General features: G+C 47.0%; 1 protein-coding gene across 4 annotated transcripts; it reads right to left on the bottom strand.

Moving 5' to 3' along the window:
* Positions 1-533: 533 nt before the first annotated feature.
* LOC124016104 (ras GTPase-activating protein nGAP-like) lies at positions 534-16,219 on the bottom strand. 4 transcript variants are annotated; one of them, XM_046331630.1, is made up of 18 exons: positions 14,952-16,219; positions 13,815-13,954; positions 13,500-13,578; positions 11,319-11,386; positions 11,046-11,131; positions 10,825-10,957; positions 10,468-10,566; positions 9,111-9,779; positions 8,850-8,994; positions 8,582-8,726; positions 8,184-8,420; positions 6,268-6,469; positions 2,766-2,857; positions 2,300-2,618; positions 2,005-2,115; positions 1,675-1,865; positions 1,466-1,550; positions 534-1,228 (listed from the first exon to the last, which is right to left on the bottom strand). In XM_046331630.1, exons 1-18 carry the CDS (start codon positions 15,577-15,579, stop codon positions 1,112-1,114), a joined length of 3,546 nt encoding a protein of 1,181 aa, XP_046187586.1. In that variant the 5' UTR covers positions 15,580-16,219; the 3' UTR covers positions 534-1,111. The 4 variants fall into 4 exon arrangements, with proteins under 4 accessions (XP_046187586.1, XP_046187587.1, XP_046187589.1 ...); XM_046331631.1 differs by having other exon boundaries at positions 10,825-10,954; XM_046331633.1 differs by lacking the exons at positions 13,500-13,578; positions 13,815-13,954; positions 14,952-16,219 and adding an exon at positions 12,821-13,400 and having other exon boundaries at positions 10,825-10,954.
* Between the last annotated feature and the right edge of the window lie 1,635 nt (positions 16,220-17,854).

The raw sequence follows: 17,854 nt of genomic DNA, 5'->3' as shown, positions 1-17,854 counted from the left end.
TCCAGTTGAAGCTCGCATCCGCTACAAGACCATGGTGCTTGCCTACGGAGCTGTGAGGGGAACGGCACCTCAGTACCTCCAGGCTCTGATCAGGCCCTACACTCAAACAAGGGCACTGCGTTCATCCACCTCTGGCCTGCTCGCCTCCCTACCACTGAGGAAGTACAGTTCCCACTCAGCCCAGTCAAAACTGTTCGCTGCTCTGGCCCCCCAATGGTGGAACAAACTCCCTCACGACGCCAGGACAGCGGAGTCAATCACCACCTTCCGGAGACACCTGAAACCCCACCTCTTTAAGGAATACCTAGGATAGGATAAGTATTCCCTCTCAACCCCCCCCTTTAAGATTTAGATGCACTATTGTAAAGTGACTGTTCCACTGGATGTCATAAGGTGAATGCACCAATTTGTAAGTCGCTCTGGATAAGAGCGTCTGCTAAATGACTTAAATGTAAATGTAAATGTAAATGTAATTCAGTCATTCTTACCAAGTAGACCACATAGTCACACACAACACAAGTTCACATAAACGCTGAACGGTACATTGTTTTATTCAAGTTTTTATTTCATTAAGTTCACAGAAATGGTAAATCTGCATTCAAAATGGATGGAAAATGGACAACATTCTAAGAAGTGGTGAATCAAAAGAGGACAACGATGTATTTAATTACATATCAAGGTGTGGTATCCTTACCTTCATTTTGTTAAACTGCAGAGAGGGAAATTGTTCTTGCCGTAGGCTATCATTGATGTTGAGGTTTCTACACTCAAATTCGATCAGTCTGTTCCTGTCAAATCAACTAATGTTCCACAAATGTTTCAAGTGCAGTGTACACGGTAAGTGCAATGTTAAGCAAGCTTAGCATACCTGTGACTTTTTAGTTCATTTCTGCTTTTTCAATTGGACACAGGATAAGATTCATGCATACCTTTCCTCAGTTTTATCATGAGAAAAGCATCATACAGTATCTGAATTTTTGAAAGTAAGCCACCCATCAGGCAAAACAACATAATTCGGGGGGGGGGGGGGGTGTATTTGGAAGAACGTGAAAGCTATGGGGACTAAACTAGGCATATGTCTATAATACAACTCTGTGCTGCCAGCCTGACTTCAGATGCTGTTGACATGATTGGCCCCGACCCCAGGGTACTGTGTGTTGTTCTGGTCACCGGTGTAGTCTCCACTGAGCTGGTACCTGTCCTTCAGCAGGTCTGCAAACTGCTCCTCCTGAGAACACACAGCAACAAACGGCTACATTTAGTTTTGCTTTTCAAGTCATGTTACGTCTCGCTTCATTGTCGCAATTTTTCTTTTTCACAACAGCAACATTGTTCATTCCAAGCCGACCTACGTGTCCCCTAAAGACGTGGGCAAGTAAGAGAAATTGAAAATTAATATGTAGCCTAAACACTCGTCATAACTCATCTTTATCTTAATGATTGTGGTAGATGTCTCCAGTCTTACCAGTACGTTCATTCGCTCAGCTGCTGCCACGGCGACGTTCAGCTTCCTCTCATCCTCCTCCCTCTCCTCCTCGATAACCCCCAGCCTATGACGCCGATTTAACAATTGCATTTTAGTTCATCTTCAAACCAAATAAACTCATTCACTTGAAAGGTTGTGAATGAAACGCTATGACCTTTCAATCTGTCCCTCTTACCCCACTGTCTCACCTGAAAGTGGCGCTGGCGAGCTGTTCCTCACGGACAGCCAGATGATTGCGCAGTTCGTTAACCTCAGCCAACAAGACTGCATTCTGATCTTGACTTTGGACAATGAAGTCCTCCAGCCGCTTGGCCATCTCCAACTCACTCTCTGTCACCTGCTCCAGCCCCAGGCGGAGCTCCGACAGCTCCTGTGCATGCTGGTTAAATCACAAATCGTCAACATGGTGATCAAGCAGTTTCATCATTGCTGTATTTCTTTGATGAGCTGACGTAATCAATGCCGAAAGAGGAAGGAGCAGCATTGCTGGATGGTAAATAACATTAAGATGAACCCACCCTGTCCAGTAGGTTGATCTCTTCATTCTCTACCTTCCTCTCGTATGTCTCCTTGCTCTGGGACACTTTGATCCAAGGCACTGGAGCAGGAGGAGCCTTTACACCGACACTCTGACACAAGAAGAGGGGATGCTTTCGTGAGATTCAATCACTCCTCCCACCCATCGACTCTCCGCAGAACAACCACATGGCAATGCAAGGTTATGACTAAGAACCATGTACTTCATGAGGATAATGTCAACATAAGATAGAATGTTGACAATTGAAACCACATGACCAAGATTTCCAAACTCACGTTCTGTGGTGATGAAATGTCAAGCGGAGGGTTGGCTTCCTGCTCTGCCTCTTGGTCCTCCGGCGGCAGATTTTCAGTGCTGCTCTGTCTCCTCAGTTGCTGTTTGGGGTCCATCTGCCGTCTGTGCGGAGCACTCTGGGTCCTGGATACTGGCTTCCTCTCTCTGGCACTCATCCTGTCTCGCTTGACCCCCTGGAAACTTTCTTTCCGCTGGCCGGTCTTCACATCCGTAGGCAGCTGCTGCAGGGAGTTGTGCAGAGGGCTGTACTTGCTCACGTCTTTAGGGGGCACGTAGGTCGGCTTGGAATGACCAATGTTGCTGTTGTGAAAAAGAAAAATTGCGACAATGAAACGAGACGTAAAAAAAAAGATTGTGAAACTATGTACGCACACAAGTAGGTCTACAAAAGTGCGTATGTGCAATACACATAGGGTGCACATGCTGAAGTGCACTCGCCAACCTCACCTGCTAACAGTAATCCGTAGAGCATCTGGGCCCAGAGATTCTGTAATCTGGTTCAGGATTGAAGGTAGAGGGTGCAATTTGTCTATGGTGTCCTGAGGAAGAGATATGAACAGCATGTTAGCCACCACTAAACCTTACCATGGGAGGTTTCAGCTTCGTTTCAAGTTTGATTTGCCACATTTGTCACACACAGCGAAATGCTTAATTTCCCAGCACTACCCAACACTGCATTATTCAATATCAAATCAAACCGTATTTGTCACATGTGCCAAATACAACACGTGTAGACCTTACCGTGAAATGCTTACTTACAAGCCCTTAACAATACAGTTTTTTTTAAAGTAAGTTAGGAAATATTTGCTACAGAAATAATCAAAATAAAAAGTAACACAATAACAAGGCTTTATCCAGGGGGTACCGGTGCGGGTGTCCAGATTGAGTTAATGTACATGTAAATAGATAATAAACTGCGCGTAGCAGCAGCGTAAAAAATGGTGTCAATGCAAATAGTCAGAGTAGCTATTGGATTGAACTGTTTAGCAGTCTTATGGCTTGGGGGTAGAAGCTGTCTGGGAACCTTTTAGAGCTAGAGTTGCCTTGCAGTAGCAGAGAGCACAGTCTATGACTTGGGTGGCTGGAGTCTTTGACCATTTTTAGGGCCTTCCTCTGACCCCGCATGGTATAGAGGTCTGCACTGGGCTACCCTATGTAGCGCCTTGCTGACGGTTGCCGATAAGTTGCCATACGAAGCGGTGATGCAACCAGTCAGGATGCTCTCGATGGTGCAGCTGTAGAACTTTTTTTTTAAACAATAAAATAAATAAAAAGTACCCCTTTTTCGTGGTATCCAATTGTTGTAGTAGCTACTATCTTGTCTCATCGCTACAACTCCCGTACGGGCTCGGGAGAGACGAAGGTTGAAAGTCATGCGTCCTCCGATACACAATCCAACCAAGCCGCACTGCTTCTTAACACAGTGCGCATCCAACCCGGAAGCCAGCCGCACAAATGCGCCGGAGGAAACACCGTGCACCTGGCCACCTTGGCTAGCGCACACTGCGCCCAGCCCGCCACAGGAGTCGCTGGTGCGCGATGAGACAAGGACACCCTTACCGACCAAGCCCTCCCTAACCCGGGCGACGCTAGGCCAATTGTGCATCGCCCCACGGACCTCCCGGTCGCGGCCGGTTACGACAGAGCCTGGGCGCGAACCCAGGGACTCCGATGGCACAGCTGGCGCTGCAGTACAGCGCCCTTAACCACTGCGCCACCCGGGAGGCCGCTGTATAACTTTTTGAGGATCTGAGGACCCATGCCAAATCTTTTCAGTCTCCTGAGGGGGAGTAGGTTTTGTCGTGCCCTCTTCACGACTGTCTCGGTGTGCTTGGACCATGATAGGTTGTTAGTGATGTCAACTCCAAGGAACTTGAAGTTCACAACCTGCTCCTCTACAGCCCTGTCGGTGTGAATGGGGTTGTTCTTAGCCCGCCTTTTCCTGTAGTCCACGATCAGCTACTTTGTCTTGATCACGTTGAGGGAGAGGTTGTTGTCCTGGCAACACACAGCCAGGTCTCTAACCTCCTCCCTATAGGCAGTCTCATTGTTTTCGGAGATCAGGCCTACCACCGTTGTCTTGTTGGAGTGTGTGTGTGTGTGTGTGTGTGTGTGTGTGTGTGTGTGTGTGTGTGTGTGTGTGTGTGTGTGTGTGTGTGTGTGTGTGTGTGTGTGTGTGTGTGTGTGTGTGTGTGTGTGTGTGTGTGTGTGTGTGTGTGTGTGTGTGTGTGTGTGTGTGTGTGTGTGTGTGTGCCCCCACGCAGTCGTGGGTGAACAGGGAGTACATGAGGGGACTAAGCACCCACTCCTGAAACATGTTCCAGTCTGTGCTTGCAAAACAGTCCTGTAGCTTAGCATCCGCGTCATCTGACCACGTCTGTATTGAGCGAGTCACTGATACTTTCTGCTTGAGTTCTTGCTTTTAAGCAGGAATCAGGAGGATCTAATTATTGTCAGATTTGCCAAATTGAGGGTGAGGGAGAGCTTTGTACGCGTCTCTGTGTGTGGAGTAAAAGTGGTCTTGAGTAATTTTCTTTTCTTCCTCTGGTAGCACACGTGACATGCTGGTAGAAACTATAGTACTATAGTACAACAAATAAGAGATCTTACAATGTGCAGTGATACTGGAGTATTTGAGGTAGATGCACATGTAGGCAGGGATTATGAGAAAGTGACTGGTAGCAGGATAAATAATAACAGTAAACAGTGGCAGCAGCATAAGTGGAGGTGGAGGTGGTGTGTGTGTGTGTGTGTGTGTGTGTGTGTGTGTGTGTGTGTGTGTGTGTGTGTGTGTGTGTGTGTGTGTGTGTGTGTGTGTGTGTGTGTGTGTGTGTGTGTGTGTGTGTGTGTGTGTGTGTGTGTGTGTGTGTGTGTGTGTGTGTGTGTGTGTGTGTGTGTGTGTGTGTGTGTGTGCACGCAAGTGTCAGGTCTACTCCCTCTCCCCCGTTCCGTGCTCGACATCGCTGGTTTACTAACCACCGGTCCTGGCTGCCCATCATTACGCACACCTGCGCCCCTTCATTACTACCTTGATTACTTACCATTTGTCGAGCACTCTGTTTATGTCAGTCATCAAGTAGTATTGTTTATGTTTCCTTGTTAGACGCTTCTTTTCTCTTGTTTTGTACTTCGTCAACACCACGATCAGCTGGCGCAACTGGGTGCAACTATGGATGAGGTCCTCCACCATCTCAACACCACCCGAGAGGATTCACTTTCAAATAACGGAGGGCCTTCTACCATGATTCATCCCGGCAAGCCAGTCTCCCAGCCTACCCAGCAGTCTGCCCAGGTCAGCGAGGCCCCTTAAATGTCCCTCCTGGACAAATAAGATGGGATGCCATCCCTTTGCCATTGCTTCCTCTATTTCACTCATCAGACGAGAGCCCCCACCAATGAGAGGTCCAAGGTTGCCACGGTCATTTCTCTGCTGACTGGGCGGGTGTTGGAGTGGGCTATGGCCGTCTGGGAGAGAGGAGAGGATGAGCTGGGTTCCTACGAGGGGTTCATGGCTCTGTTCAGGGCGGTCTTCGACCATCTACCAGAGGGCAACTAGTCCAACTCCTGCAAGGTACCTCTGCGGAGTACAATCTCACCTTCGGGACGAGCCCGCTCCTCGCCCTTGTGGCCGTCCCCCTGGCCAGCGTTGTCAGTCACACCTGGACTTCATTACTACCTTGACTACTTACCATTTATCTAGCACTCTTTCTGTCAGTCATCAGGTAGTATTGTTTCTATTTCCTTGTTGGATGCTTGTTCCATGTTTTGTTATCATTAAACTCACACTGCACTTGTTTCCTAACTCCCTACGTCTTCGTTACAGCAAGAGTGTCAGTGTAGGCGCGATAGGCGGATATACATCTAAACAGGGCTGAAAAGTGACTGGTAGCAGGAGTACAAGAATGTCATAGCATAACCGTTGCCTTTGATTCAGTTGATTTATGCCTACCTGCTTCATTGGGGAAATTATGTCGACCAGCAGGCTGTGTAGGACAGCCAGACGCAGAGGCAAGTCAACATAGCCATCGAAGGATGTCATTGGGATCTCTATGTCTGGGCTGGACACTGTCTGAAGGAAGCACCTCATCCTCTCCCAGTGCTGCTGCAGGAAGTCATTCATGAACAGCATGTACTCCTCCTTCTCCCCAAACCTGTTAATGGAAGAGGATGGGGAATGGGTTAGTGTTGGAGGAGGGAACGCCTGGTTTGGGAATATGGAAAGAAGTTTATTCTTATCGGCAGACTCAATAGCCTTGGTTTCTCAAATGACTGCCTCGCCTGGTTCACCAACTACTTCGCAGATAGAGTTCAGTGTGTAAAATCGGAGGGCCTGTTGTCCGGACCTCTGGCAGTATCTATGGGGGTACCACAGGGTTCAGTTCTCGGACCGACTCTTTTCTCTGTATATATCAACGAGGTCGCTCTTGCTGCGAATGATTCCCAAATCCACCTCTATGCAGACCATTCTGTATACATCTGGCCCTTCTTTGGACAATGTGTTAACTAACCTCCAAACGAGTGTCAATGCCATACAACACTCCTTCTGCGGCCTCCAACTGCTCTTAAATGCTAGCAAAACCAAATGCATACTTTTCAACCGTTCGCTGCCCGCACCAGCCCGCCCGACTAGCATCACTACTCTGGACGGTTCTGACCTAGAATACGTGGACAACTTCAAATACCTAGGTGTCTGGCTAGACTGTAAACTCTCCTTCCAGACTCATATCAAACATCTCCAATCCAAAATCAAATCTAGAATCGGCTTTCTATTTCGCAACAAAGCATCCACTCACGCCGCCAAACATACCCTAGTAAAACTGACTATCCTACTGATCCTCGACTTCGGCCATGTCATCTACAAAATAGCTTCCAATACTCTACTCAGCAAATTGGATGTGGCTTATCACAGTGCCATCCGTTTTGTTACCAATGCGCCTTATACCACCCACCACTGCGACCTGTATGCTCTAGTCGGCTGGCACTCGCTACATATTCGTCGCCAGACCCACTGGCTCCAAGTAATCTATAAGTCTATGGTAGGTAAAGTTCTGCCTTATCTCAGCTGACTGGTCACGATAACAACACCCACCCGTAGCACGCGCTCCAGCAGGTATATCTCACTGGTCATTCCCAAAGCCAACACCTCTTTGGTCACCTTTTCTTCCAGTTCTCTGCTGCCAGTGACTTAAACGAATTGCAAAAATCGCTGAAGCTGGAGACTTACATTTCCTTCACTAACTTTAAACATCAGCTATCTGAGCAGCTAACCGATCGCTGCAGCTGTACATCGTCCATCTGTAAATAGCCCACCCAATCTACCTACCTCATCCCCATATTGTTTTTATTTACTTTGCTGCGCTTTTGCACACCAGTATCACTACTTACACACCATCACCTGCTCATCTATCACTCCAGTGTTAATCTGCTAAATTGTACTTACTTTGCTACTGTGGCCTACTGTTACCTCCTCATGCCATTTGCACACACTGTATATAGACTTGTTTTTTTCTATTGTGTTATTGACTGTACGCTTGTTTATTCCATGTGTAACTCTTTGTTGTTGTCTCTGTTGCACTGCTTTGCTTTATCTTGCCCAGGTCGCAGTTGTAAATAAGAACTTGTTCTCAACTAGCTTACCTGGTTAAATAAAGGTGAAATAAAAATTGTAAAAGAAATGATTGACTTGGACCACATAGTTTGAAGAATTAAAATGAGCGTCAAGTGTATTTCCATCATTGTGTCAGATGTTTTGCGGGTATATTATGTAATGTATCTAGTAGCTCATCTCTAAGGTTGGTATCCATGGATACATGGATGGATGAATGATGATGGGGTGCAGACAGAGATGAAGCCCCACGCACTCACAGGGTGAAGTTGGCCAGGTTCTGGATGACCTTGGCGGTGAAGGTGAGGGTGCGCAGGGTGGCCGGCTCCGGGTAGGGCTGTGTCAGACCAAACAGGGAGGGGCTGAGGATGGCGGGACACAGAAAACGGAGGAATAGCGAGGCAGAGATGAGGCGCTGGCCGATTCCAGGTCGTCCCTGCTCCTCGCACAGCTCCACCCAGCTGGAGAAGATCCTGTTCAGCTCTTCAGGGAAAGACCTGTGAGGGGAAACGGTGGCGAGAGCGGTCAATTGCAGCCTAGTATTTCCTGTGAGTGAATATGAATCGGCATTCATTTGATAGCATTCTTCTGGCTAAGACTGCTATCCCATTTTCCTATCTTTATACATGGTTTCCCATCGGGTCTCTTTGTCCCTCACCCGTGCATCTCAGTGATTTTCTGCACTGCCTCCTCACAGCTCTCCTTCAGGTGCCGCTGGTTGTTTGACAGCTCGGAGGCGGGGCATTTGAGAGGGTCCACTTCACAGCTGTCTACTGAGGCATACAGTCGAGTGATGAAGTCCCCTGTAAGAAGACCAATGGCACAGTTTTCCATAACAGTTTCTTAGAGGAAGGTCTACGAAAAGTGTTAAAACAGATCCACTGTTACCCAGGGCGAAACATTGTATTTCCACAGATATTCCTTACCTAGGGTGTCGATGAGGTACTTCTGGCCCACCAGCTTCATGTACTCATCAATGGCCTTGGTGGCCAGTGTGTTCTCCCTGAAGATCAATGCCTCTTTCTCCCCAAGGCGCTCCACCTCTGCACTACCCAACTCGATAAGGAACTCCTGGAACATAAACACACAGAATAAGCACTTTTAGCAAGTTATGACTAGCTGACTATTGTAAAGGTCTACTTGAAATGCTTATCATGAAGCAGCGGTCACCCCTTTGTTTTGCTTACCTTGGCCTTGCCAATGCTTTGCAAGACGTGGACCAGTGCCCCGGCTAGTTCCTCCTTCTTCCTGACTGACAGCAGTGGCTGCAGGTTCCTGCACATGCCCACATAGTCCACTGTCACAAACTCTGCAAACTCCTTATACCTCTCGATGGGCAGCACCTGCAGGTTCTGAAAGCGGGCCTTGACACGGAGCGACGCTTGGGGCCCCAGTTGCTCCTTCGTCCCTCCGGCACCAGACACCTTGTAGGGAATAATCGGGTGCCACTTCTCCTGGAAGGCCCTTCCACGGATGTCGGCCAGGGATATGGCCACACTGCCAAGGGGATGCAGGGTGGACTCATCCCGGGAGTGACGCTTCTTCTTGGGCTCCTCATCGCGGAAGAGGTGCAGGGTGATCTGGGAGACCGACGGCAAGTTGTCCAGCTCAAAAAACTCTCCCCAGAACAGCTGGCAGCCTCCGACCACCCCGCCACTGCCCCCGAGCACCCCACCAGAGGATCCATCGCCAACCAAGCTGGAGTGATGGGAAGGCTTGCCCACGGCTCGGCTACTGGTTCGGGCGAACAGGGTACCGTCCAGGTGCAGCTCGCAGTAGTATCGCCTCTTGGGAAGCAAGTCCTTGGCCTCGTTCACCCATAGACTGAGGGAGTTCTCTGTCCGCTCACAGTTGTCCTAACGGAGACGGAACATGTTAGAACATCAATCAGTGAGTACACAATATGGATTCCTAGGATATCATGGCAATGTGGCATACATTAAAGGATATGTTTTCTTTTTTGTGACTCCAGTGGTTCCTCTCCATTCTATAAGTAACTGCCAAAATGAAATACAAAACACTTATGAGGGACACAAAGTACTGTATATTGAAAGCATGTTCCAGACACTTGCAGAATCTATGCCAAGGCGCATTGAAGCTGTTCTGGCATAAGACCATTTGTGTTGGCAGTTACCTGTAGAAGCAGGCTACATGAAGAATGGAACAGCTGGATCGGGGAAACCACTTGAGTCACACAAAAGGGAATATAACGTTGCGGATCAACTTTGGAGTGACAATTTCATGTGTACAACATTTAAAGACCTGCGTCACTACACTGAGAGATTTGCTGTTTCTAAAAGGACGTATTTGGGTGTTTTTGGAGCCTTTGTTTGTTTTTTCAGGGGCCCCCACAATATACAACAAGGATGAGGAAATGATTTGCTGTTTGTCATATGTTTCTCAAAAACGAGTGCAGTAACAAAGGTGTCTGGACCCTTCTATAACATGCCATTTACATAAATAAATAAAATGTTTTTTTACAACCAAATAAAACTTCTCCTTTAATTGGTATTGAAGATGAATGTTTTTAAATAGTTTCTTTACCTTATTGGGCTGAGCAGCCCGTCTCAGGTCCTCTATCCAGCGGTCCCGCTCAGCAGCTGAGGTGCACCCAAAACAGTGGTTGTTCTCCGAGTTTATCACCTAGGACATCAATATGAAGGCGGAAATACATGACAGGACAGAGTGAAGAAAATATGTTATTGGGCAGTATTTAACATGAACCTGGTCAAATCACTTTTAAGACATGGGACGAGTATAGAAGTTCAATCAAATCTCAATCAAATGTATTCATAAAGCCCTTCTTACATCAGCTGATGTCACAAAATGCTGCACATAATCCCAGCCTAAAACTCCAAACGGCAAGCAATGCAGGTGTTACAGGTCAAAGGTCAGCTCTACCTCAAAGCAGTACTTCTCCCCTAGGATGGAGCTGTGTACAGGCCTGATGACCGTACTGGTGTCTGCGCTCAGATCCAGGTTTCCTGCAGCGCTGACTGGGATGGACACGGACTCCCGTGAGCCATGGAGCCTGCTGAACAGACAGGGAGGAGGAGACGAGAGGAGTCGATGAGGAACAGCCTGCCTTACACACCAAGAGCACTATGAGACTGACCGCATACCTGCTCCCTTTGTTCAACCCAACGGTGTTTAACTGGGTATTGCTCTTTCGCATGGCTCCACCATAGAAACGCCGCTTGATCAGCCCCTTGAGACAGAGGGCAGGATGAAGACAATTAAAGAAGGGGCAGGGAGAGATGGGTTGATGCAATTCAATTCATCCCCAGGGGCATACTGATTAGCAGGCCCTGAGTCATACAGAATCCTCAGGAAATCCAGAGCTGTTATGAATCATGTAATAACAGTGTTTTATCTGTGGAGTATGCAGTGCTCACCCTCACTCCTCCATCTTGGCCCTTCAGTCTGGGGCCTCCAGTGGGGGCCATGTGGTCGGGGCTGCATTCTGCAGGTCCAGGAGATACACACAGTTAGCATGTAAACATGTAAACACAGTTTTGGCTTGGCATGATCCCTCCCCTCCCTTTGAAAAAAATGACAACCTTTTATCAGAGCGTCTCGGGCGGGCAGTGGGCATTGTGGGTTGTCTCTGTTATTGTTGCTTCATCTGGAGACCTACTGTGTATCTTGTTACATATCACTCACGTCTTACATGTGTACGTGTGTACATTTCCCTGTTCATTTGGAAACCATTGTGGAGAGACAACCAGTGGTTCTTCTAATCTCCCCAAACGAAATTGCAGTCCTCTGAAACCACCAGGGGAAGTGTAGTCATTTCCCCCTCTCTGCATTTCCTCTGAAGACCGAACAAATAACTGCTCAAATAGATGATGCTGCAAGGCTGGAGATTATTCAGACTGAGTTTGAATAACTAATCAAGTACAGTACGTGTACTGTATAACTGAACATTAATACACTGGCTTTGAAATCCTATTGATAACCACTTTAGCTTTAAGTCTCTCCAACAGTAAGAAATGTCTAACGTAAGAAGGTTGAGGGATGACTAGGCTCCGTGTCAGAATGAGTCAACCATTGATAAGTGTTCTGACAGTCACACCGGATGTTGCTTATGTCTAGTGGCCGAGACAGGGCAGGAACCTTGCACGTGCAGCCTTCATTTCAGACATTGATTAACTTAGTTTAGAGACTACTAAAGCCCTGAGTACCACTGCAGGGCAGAAAATCAGCCACGTCAATAAAACAACACTTGAGACACTTTATTTTTTCTATTACCCCTTTTTTTCTCCCCAATTGGTAGTTAGTCTTTTGCCTCATCGCTGCAACTCCCTTATGGACTCGGGAGAGACGAAGGTCGAGAGCCATGTGTCCTCCGAAACACAACCCAACCAAGCCGCAGTGCTTCTTTGACACAACGCACATCCAACCTGGAAGCCAGCCGCACCAGTGTTTCGGAGGAAACACTGTACACCTGGGGACCTGGTCAGCGTGCACTGCGCCCGGCCCGCCATAGGAGTCGCTAGTGCGCGATGAGACAAGGATATCCCTGCCGGCTAAACCCTCCCTAACCCGGACCACGCTGGGCCAATTGTGCACCGCCCCACGGATCTCCTGGTCGGGCCGGGTGCGACAGAGCCTGGGCTCGAACCCAGAGTCTCTGGTGGCACAGCTAGCGCTGCGATGCAGTGCCTTAGACCACTGCACCACCCGGGAGGCCCATTGTGACAGTTTTTGGGCTAAAATAAAACCTATGGCAGTAACTAAAGCCATCATACAGTACATCACTTTTCTTCAGAGCGTTCGTTAAAAATTCACCTTTGTTGATATTCCCCTTGTCATAGACATAACCAAGTGAAATATTTGTCTGAATCAATAGCAATTGTGACCGTACAAATAAATTTCTATCTAACCCTTTGCTTACCCAATGTGCCTCCACATGCAATCCAGCGTCTAAATCCCATCATTGAGAGAGGGCGAGAGATCTGTCGAACCCACTTCTCCTAATCACACTTAAGAGTGAACACTGCTTCAACCTCTCATGGTTCTCCTCTCTTCACCAAATGGGCCTCGCCAATGTAGGCATCACATAGAACTAATCGGTATCTAATATTATATAGCCAGACTAAGTCCACAAGCGAATACTAATAAAAGTAACATGAACGAGAGAAGCCACGCTACCGACACTGCTTCTTCTCAACCAGCCCTGACTGGTCTTCTGGAACACACACATGCGATGGTATCTACCCCCCAAAATTTTGAGGAAACAATTTGAAAGCCACTTGAAAGCATAATCACGTCAGCAATTTCCTCTGTGCCTGCTCTACCGTTACTCTGCTAGACTCTCTAGTGGTTGTGATGCTGCCGAATGGATGTTGTCCTTGCAAAGACATCACTGAACTCCGTCTTGCTCTGTCTGTATTTCTGAGGATCAACCATTTTGATGAGAAAATGGACTTCACTGTTGTATCTCCTTTGTGTCTCTGATGTTGACGTTGGGAAAGCTATTAGAGAAAGCAAGGTATTGAGCACAGTTCCAGGAACCCCATTCATATGAAACACTCCTACTGTCTTAAACCATGAGGCAGTATTGTAGTACTGACCCATGTTGACATCTACCAGGTTCTGCATGCTGAGGTTTGACAGGCAGCTGCTGACTCGGTTCCGGGTCCACATCATTGGCTGAGAGAGGGAGTAGAAGAGATGCACACTCACATAATAACCTAGAGAGAAACCATGACTGTCAACTTCATACAGTCCAGTGTGAGTTTCCATTGAGAGTGCAGTGCTCCCAGCAATAGTACTAACTGTTAAATGCAACGCTTTAAGGTGGTGTTGACTCCATGTTGTTTAATAATGGAAGTGCATTGCTAAGTGTTGTTGTGTCATTTTCAGTGTTGTTGGTCTGTGTCGTGTACCTCTTCCTCCGGGGTGATGAGGATCTGTCCGTCCTCCAGGACACAGTTGTTGATGTCCCAAACGGGGACGTCCTGGGGAGGGGCCCATGACAGCCTGGCTAGCTCTAGGGACGCAGCTGCAAGCCCACTCCCACCCGCATCTATACACATACACACCATGACGACAGCACACTAGATCAGTACAGAATGACCAGATCACTCCAATAGTCACTTGAAATCCTGGCCTTTTTCATTTGAACTGTCCGTGTGACACAACTAACTACATGGTCTACAATAGATGCCACTAATTTGACTCATTTTGATGACCCTAGTCATGTCTCTGTGATTGGACACAGTTATTTTGAACAATACTCTATTCCTGTGTCTGACATTTGAGTTTTCCGAATTACAGTATAGTCTAAGGAAACCAGCAATGGTCATTCTGGGGGTGGGGTAATTGAGTGCACACGCTGGCCCTTGGATGTTTTTCATTCGGAGTAATTATGGCATGATGTTGTTATCTGACACAGTGCAACATGGCCACTCCCATTTCTGGTTTGTAGTTGTTGTTTTTGATGCTATCTTCTCTGCCCCTCCTCACTCCCCATCTATAACAACCACAACTGTCGCACATCCTGTGTCAGTTTGGTTTCTAATCTAAGTATGGCTGTATTAACTTCTCCTAAATCATATCGGTTTTTTTTTCATTCATATCTATATCTTCAGGTTTATTCTAGTCTCCAACGCGAATAGACTGTCTGAAAAGCCCACTCAAAATGGTCTCTGACCGTGTGGTTGAGTATAATGCTTTTGGCTTTGTGCAAACTTGCTTTTTTAACGTGTAAAATGCTTTCTAACCATGTCTACCTTCATCATGGGTTCTTAGACGCACACTAAATGTGTGGTATACAACACCAGATTTCAGCATTTCACTGAAGGAAAATGACGGAAAATCTAAACTAGACTGAAATCGAGAGACTAACTAAACTATACAAATTCAAAACCTAGAATTTCAAACTGTATTCGAAATGGTTGACATACAGCGATGTAGGACGTCTTAAAAACCAGAAGAAAGAGTAGGGAACTGTCATGTGTGGCGCTAGGTGCGCATTCAGATAACGGGGCAATCCGCTTATGGTGTGCATTCTGTGCCTTCACCTTGTAGGAGGGTCGGGGGGCTGTTTCTGCTCAGCAGCCGGGGCCTCTTGAGCTTCTGCGAGACGGTGCGTATGTACTTCCTGAACAGTGCCCCTCCGCCCCCTTTCTGTGGCGTGTCCACGAGGGATGGTTCCGGTGCCTCTGGGCTTGCCCCCGGTCCCGATGTTGCCTGGGCTGAAGAGGAGGGGAACTGGGTAGCGAACAACGACCCTGGAGGCTCAGACTGGGCCCTTCTGAAGGGGTTCTTCCTGGAGGCAGGGTTCTTCTCCAGCCTGGGGGTCTCCCCTCCTCGTCCAACGGTTGAGGCTCTTTCCCCGGGATCCTCGCTCAGGGCTTTCCGCCAGTTCTGCATCTTATTACTCCATCTGGTGGTGGAGGTCTTCTCCACCTTCTCTATTGTTGTTGATGCTGTGGCTCCACCATCTCCTCTCGTCCCGTCGAGGGTTGCTGCCTTGGCTCCAGTGTGCCACTTGTAGGTGTTGAGAGGGTCGATGTCCTCAGGAGGAGGGGCGTCTTGAGGATGCTCAGCAGGTGTCTCCTTCTCCTCCTCCTCTGTGGGGCCTGTCTCCTCTGCAATCTGTTTCGCTTCTGGCTCAGATTCAGCCTCCTGGTTTGTGCCCATTTTCATCTTGGTATTTGTGAGTATCTTTTTTTTTAAGCTTGCTCCTCTCACTGTTTTCAAGAATGGAGTAAATCGTCTTTATCTCCCTACTTAAGGTCCCCTCAAAATGTAATCACTTAGGGTGACTAATAATCTGGACATTACTTGTTTTTCTTTCTTGATTCTTTTTGTTGTTGTTGATTTCTGTGTTCCAAAACATCATCCGGCAACATCAGTCTGACTGCTTCGTGTGTAGTTCCTTTGCTGTGAGTCTTCACGCCCTCAACCGCCCACACTCAACGGTTGCTTCCTTTCACAGTGTCACTAACTCTGTTTTTTTCTCTTCATGTATTTGAGTTTTCTGACTGGTCTCGCTGCTCTCTCACCTCTCTCCTTCTTCCCCTTGACATCCTATTCAAGAGTTCTCTTTTTACTTTCCTCAAATCATCCCACACCCTCTGTCAGGTTCTTAATGGCTTTTACTGGCCCCTTGTCCTGAAAAGCAGAGCATTGTTAGATTCCTCCCCTGCTTGGAGTGAAATCTCCTCATAAAATCCTCAGGACCTCTTCACGTGTATGGTTTAGGTAACTAAAACCGTTGTTACGTCTGCGACGTTGTCACACAGGAAGTGTGTCAGTTCACTCAATGATTTTGAAAGCGCCAGAGAGGAACAGGGGGACGTCTTCAAATGTCCCCACCCACTTGCCTACTCTTTCTTTGTATATGATATGCAAATACATGCTTGGTTCTGATTTGTTCATCTAGCCTAGATATTAATGGTTTGCATCTGTACCTTCCTTTTACACAGATGGCTCTTATTTCTTCACACCTTCCTCTTTTTTTTCTTCTTTTTTTAAAAACATTGATTGAGACATATGATCTGATGCTATCATAATAATGGGAAGCCGAGACATCCATTTCACAACTCAATCTTGGGGCCTGTCCCATTCACCAGTTCTATCAACCATTCGGATCAACCCTGAAGTTCATACATTAACGACAACAAAGATGTCGAATGTTTGTTGAATGCTATTTAATGACATCATCACCATCTGTAGGTCGTCTGACACAGTTATATACATACATGTGGTTGGTTGTGTTCAGTGGCTGTTGGGCTCAGTTTCCCGTCTAAACTAGTAGCACTTCCTGCCAGACAAACAGGTTCGATAGACTCTAAACCACTTCCTGTGTTGACGCTGCACAGTTGTGACACATGCACCTGTTAAATATTTCAATCTCACACACTGGTCAATGTGTGTTTCATGAGATTATGACTGTGAGTTTGAATTGGACCGACAGCCAAGAGTTCTGATCCAACACCGCTGGATAGGTGAGAACAGGGTTCCACATTACAGTTCTCTCTGATCAGTGCCAGACCAGAGAACCATTTTCAAAGTGTTCTCATTTGAGTTGTGGATTCTCTTTTAACTGTCTCCTTATGCAACCTAAAACGGACTTAGAAGACATACTAACAACTTCCAATATCTTTGTCAAAGCCCCACCACTACAAGCGTAATGTATCTAAACCTTTACTCAGAAACACTGGAGGGCACTATTACACCAATATAACTGAACTGTCGTCAGGAGATGTATTTGAACATACTGTAACACCTATTTTAAAGTCCTTCTTCCTCCTCTGACGAGGAGCAGTAGGAAGGATTGGAGGACCAATGCGCAGCGCGGTAAGTGTTCATGATACTTTTAATAGAACACAGAAAAATACAAAATAACGACGTGAAATAACAAAACCCGAAACAGTTCTGTGTGGAACACACAGACACAGGAAAATAATCACCCATAAATCAAGGGGGAAAACAGGCTGCCTAAGTATGGTTCTCAATCAGGGACAAGGATTGACAGCTGCCTCTGATTGAGAACCATACCAGGCCAAACACAGAAATACCAACTCATAGAAAAACAAACAAAGACAACCCACTCAACTCACGCCCTGACCATACTAAAACAAAGACAAAACAAAGGAACTAAGGTCAGAACGTGACAACCTGCATTGGTTGCCTGTAGTTTTATAATTGATTTTAAACACACTATGTGGCCCTGCATCTGAATACATGTCTAACATGCTTTTAAGATACTGTATGTGCCTGGTCGGTACCTCAGAACCTCTGACATGGGTCTTTTGGTTGTTCCAAAGGTGAGAACCAAAACGTTTGGTGAGGATGCCTTCGGCCACTGTGGTCCTGGCATTTGGAACAGCCTGCCGGAGGATCTGATGGCCTCAGAAACTATAGACATTTTGAAGAGCTACTTTTTAGCAGTGCTTTTGCTTAGTCCTGTCTATTT

Source organism: Oncorhynchus gorbuscha, linkage group LG26, assembly GCF_021184085.1.
Source record: "Oncorhynchus gorbuscha isolate QuinsamMale2020 ecotype Even-year linkage group LG26, OgorEven_v1.0, whole genome shotgun sequence".
In the NCBI taxonomy this organism is placed as follows: domain Eukaryota; kingdom Metazoa; phylum Chordata; class Actinopteri; order Salmoniformes; family Salmonidae; genus Oncorhynchus; species Oncorhynchus gorbuscha.
The sequence above is the reverse complement of the archived record's forward strand: the minus strand, read 5'-3'. Positions and strand labels throughout refer to the sequence as shown.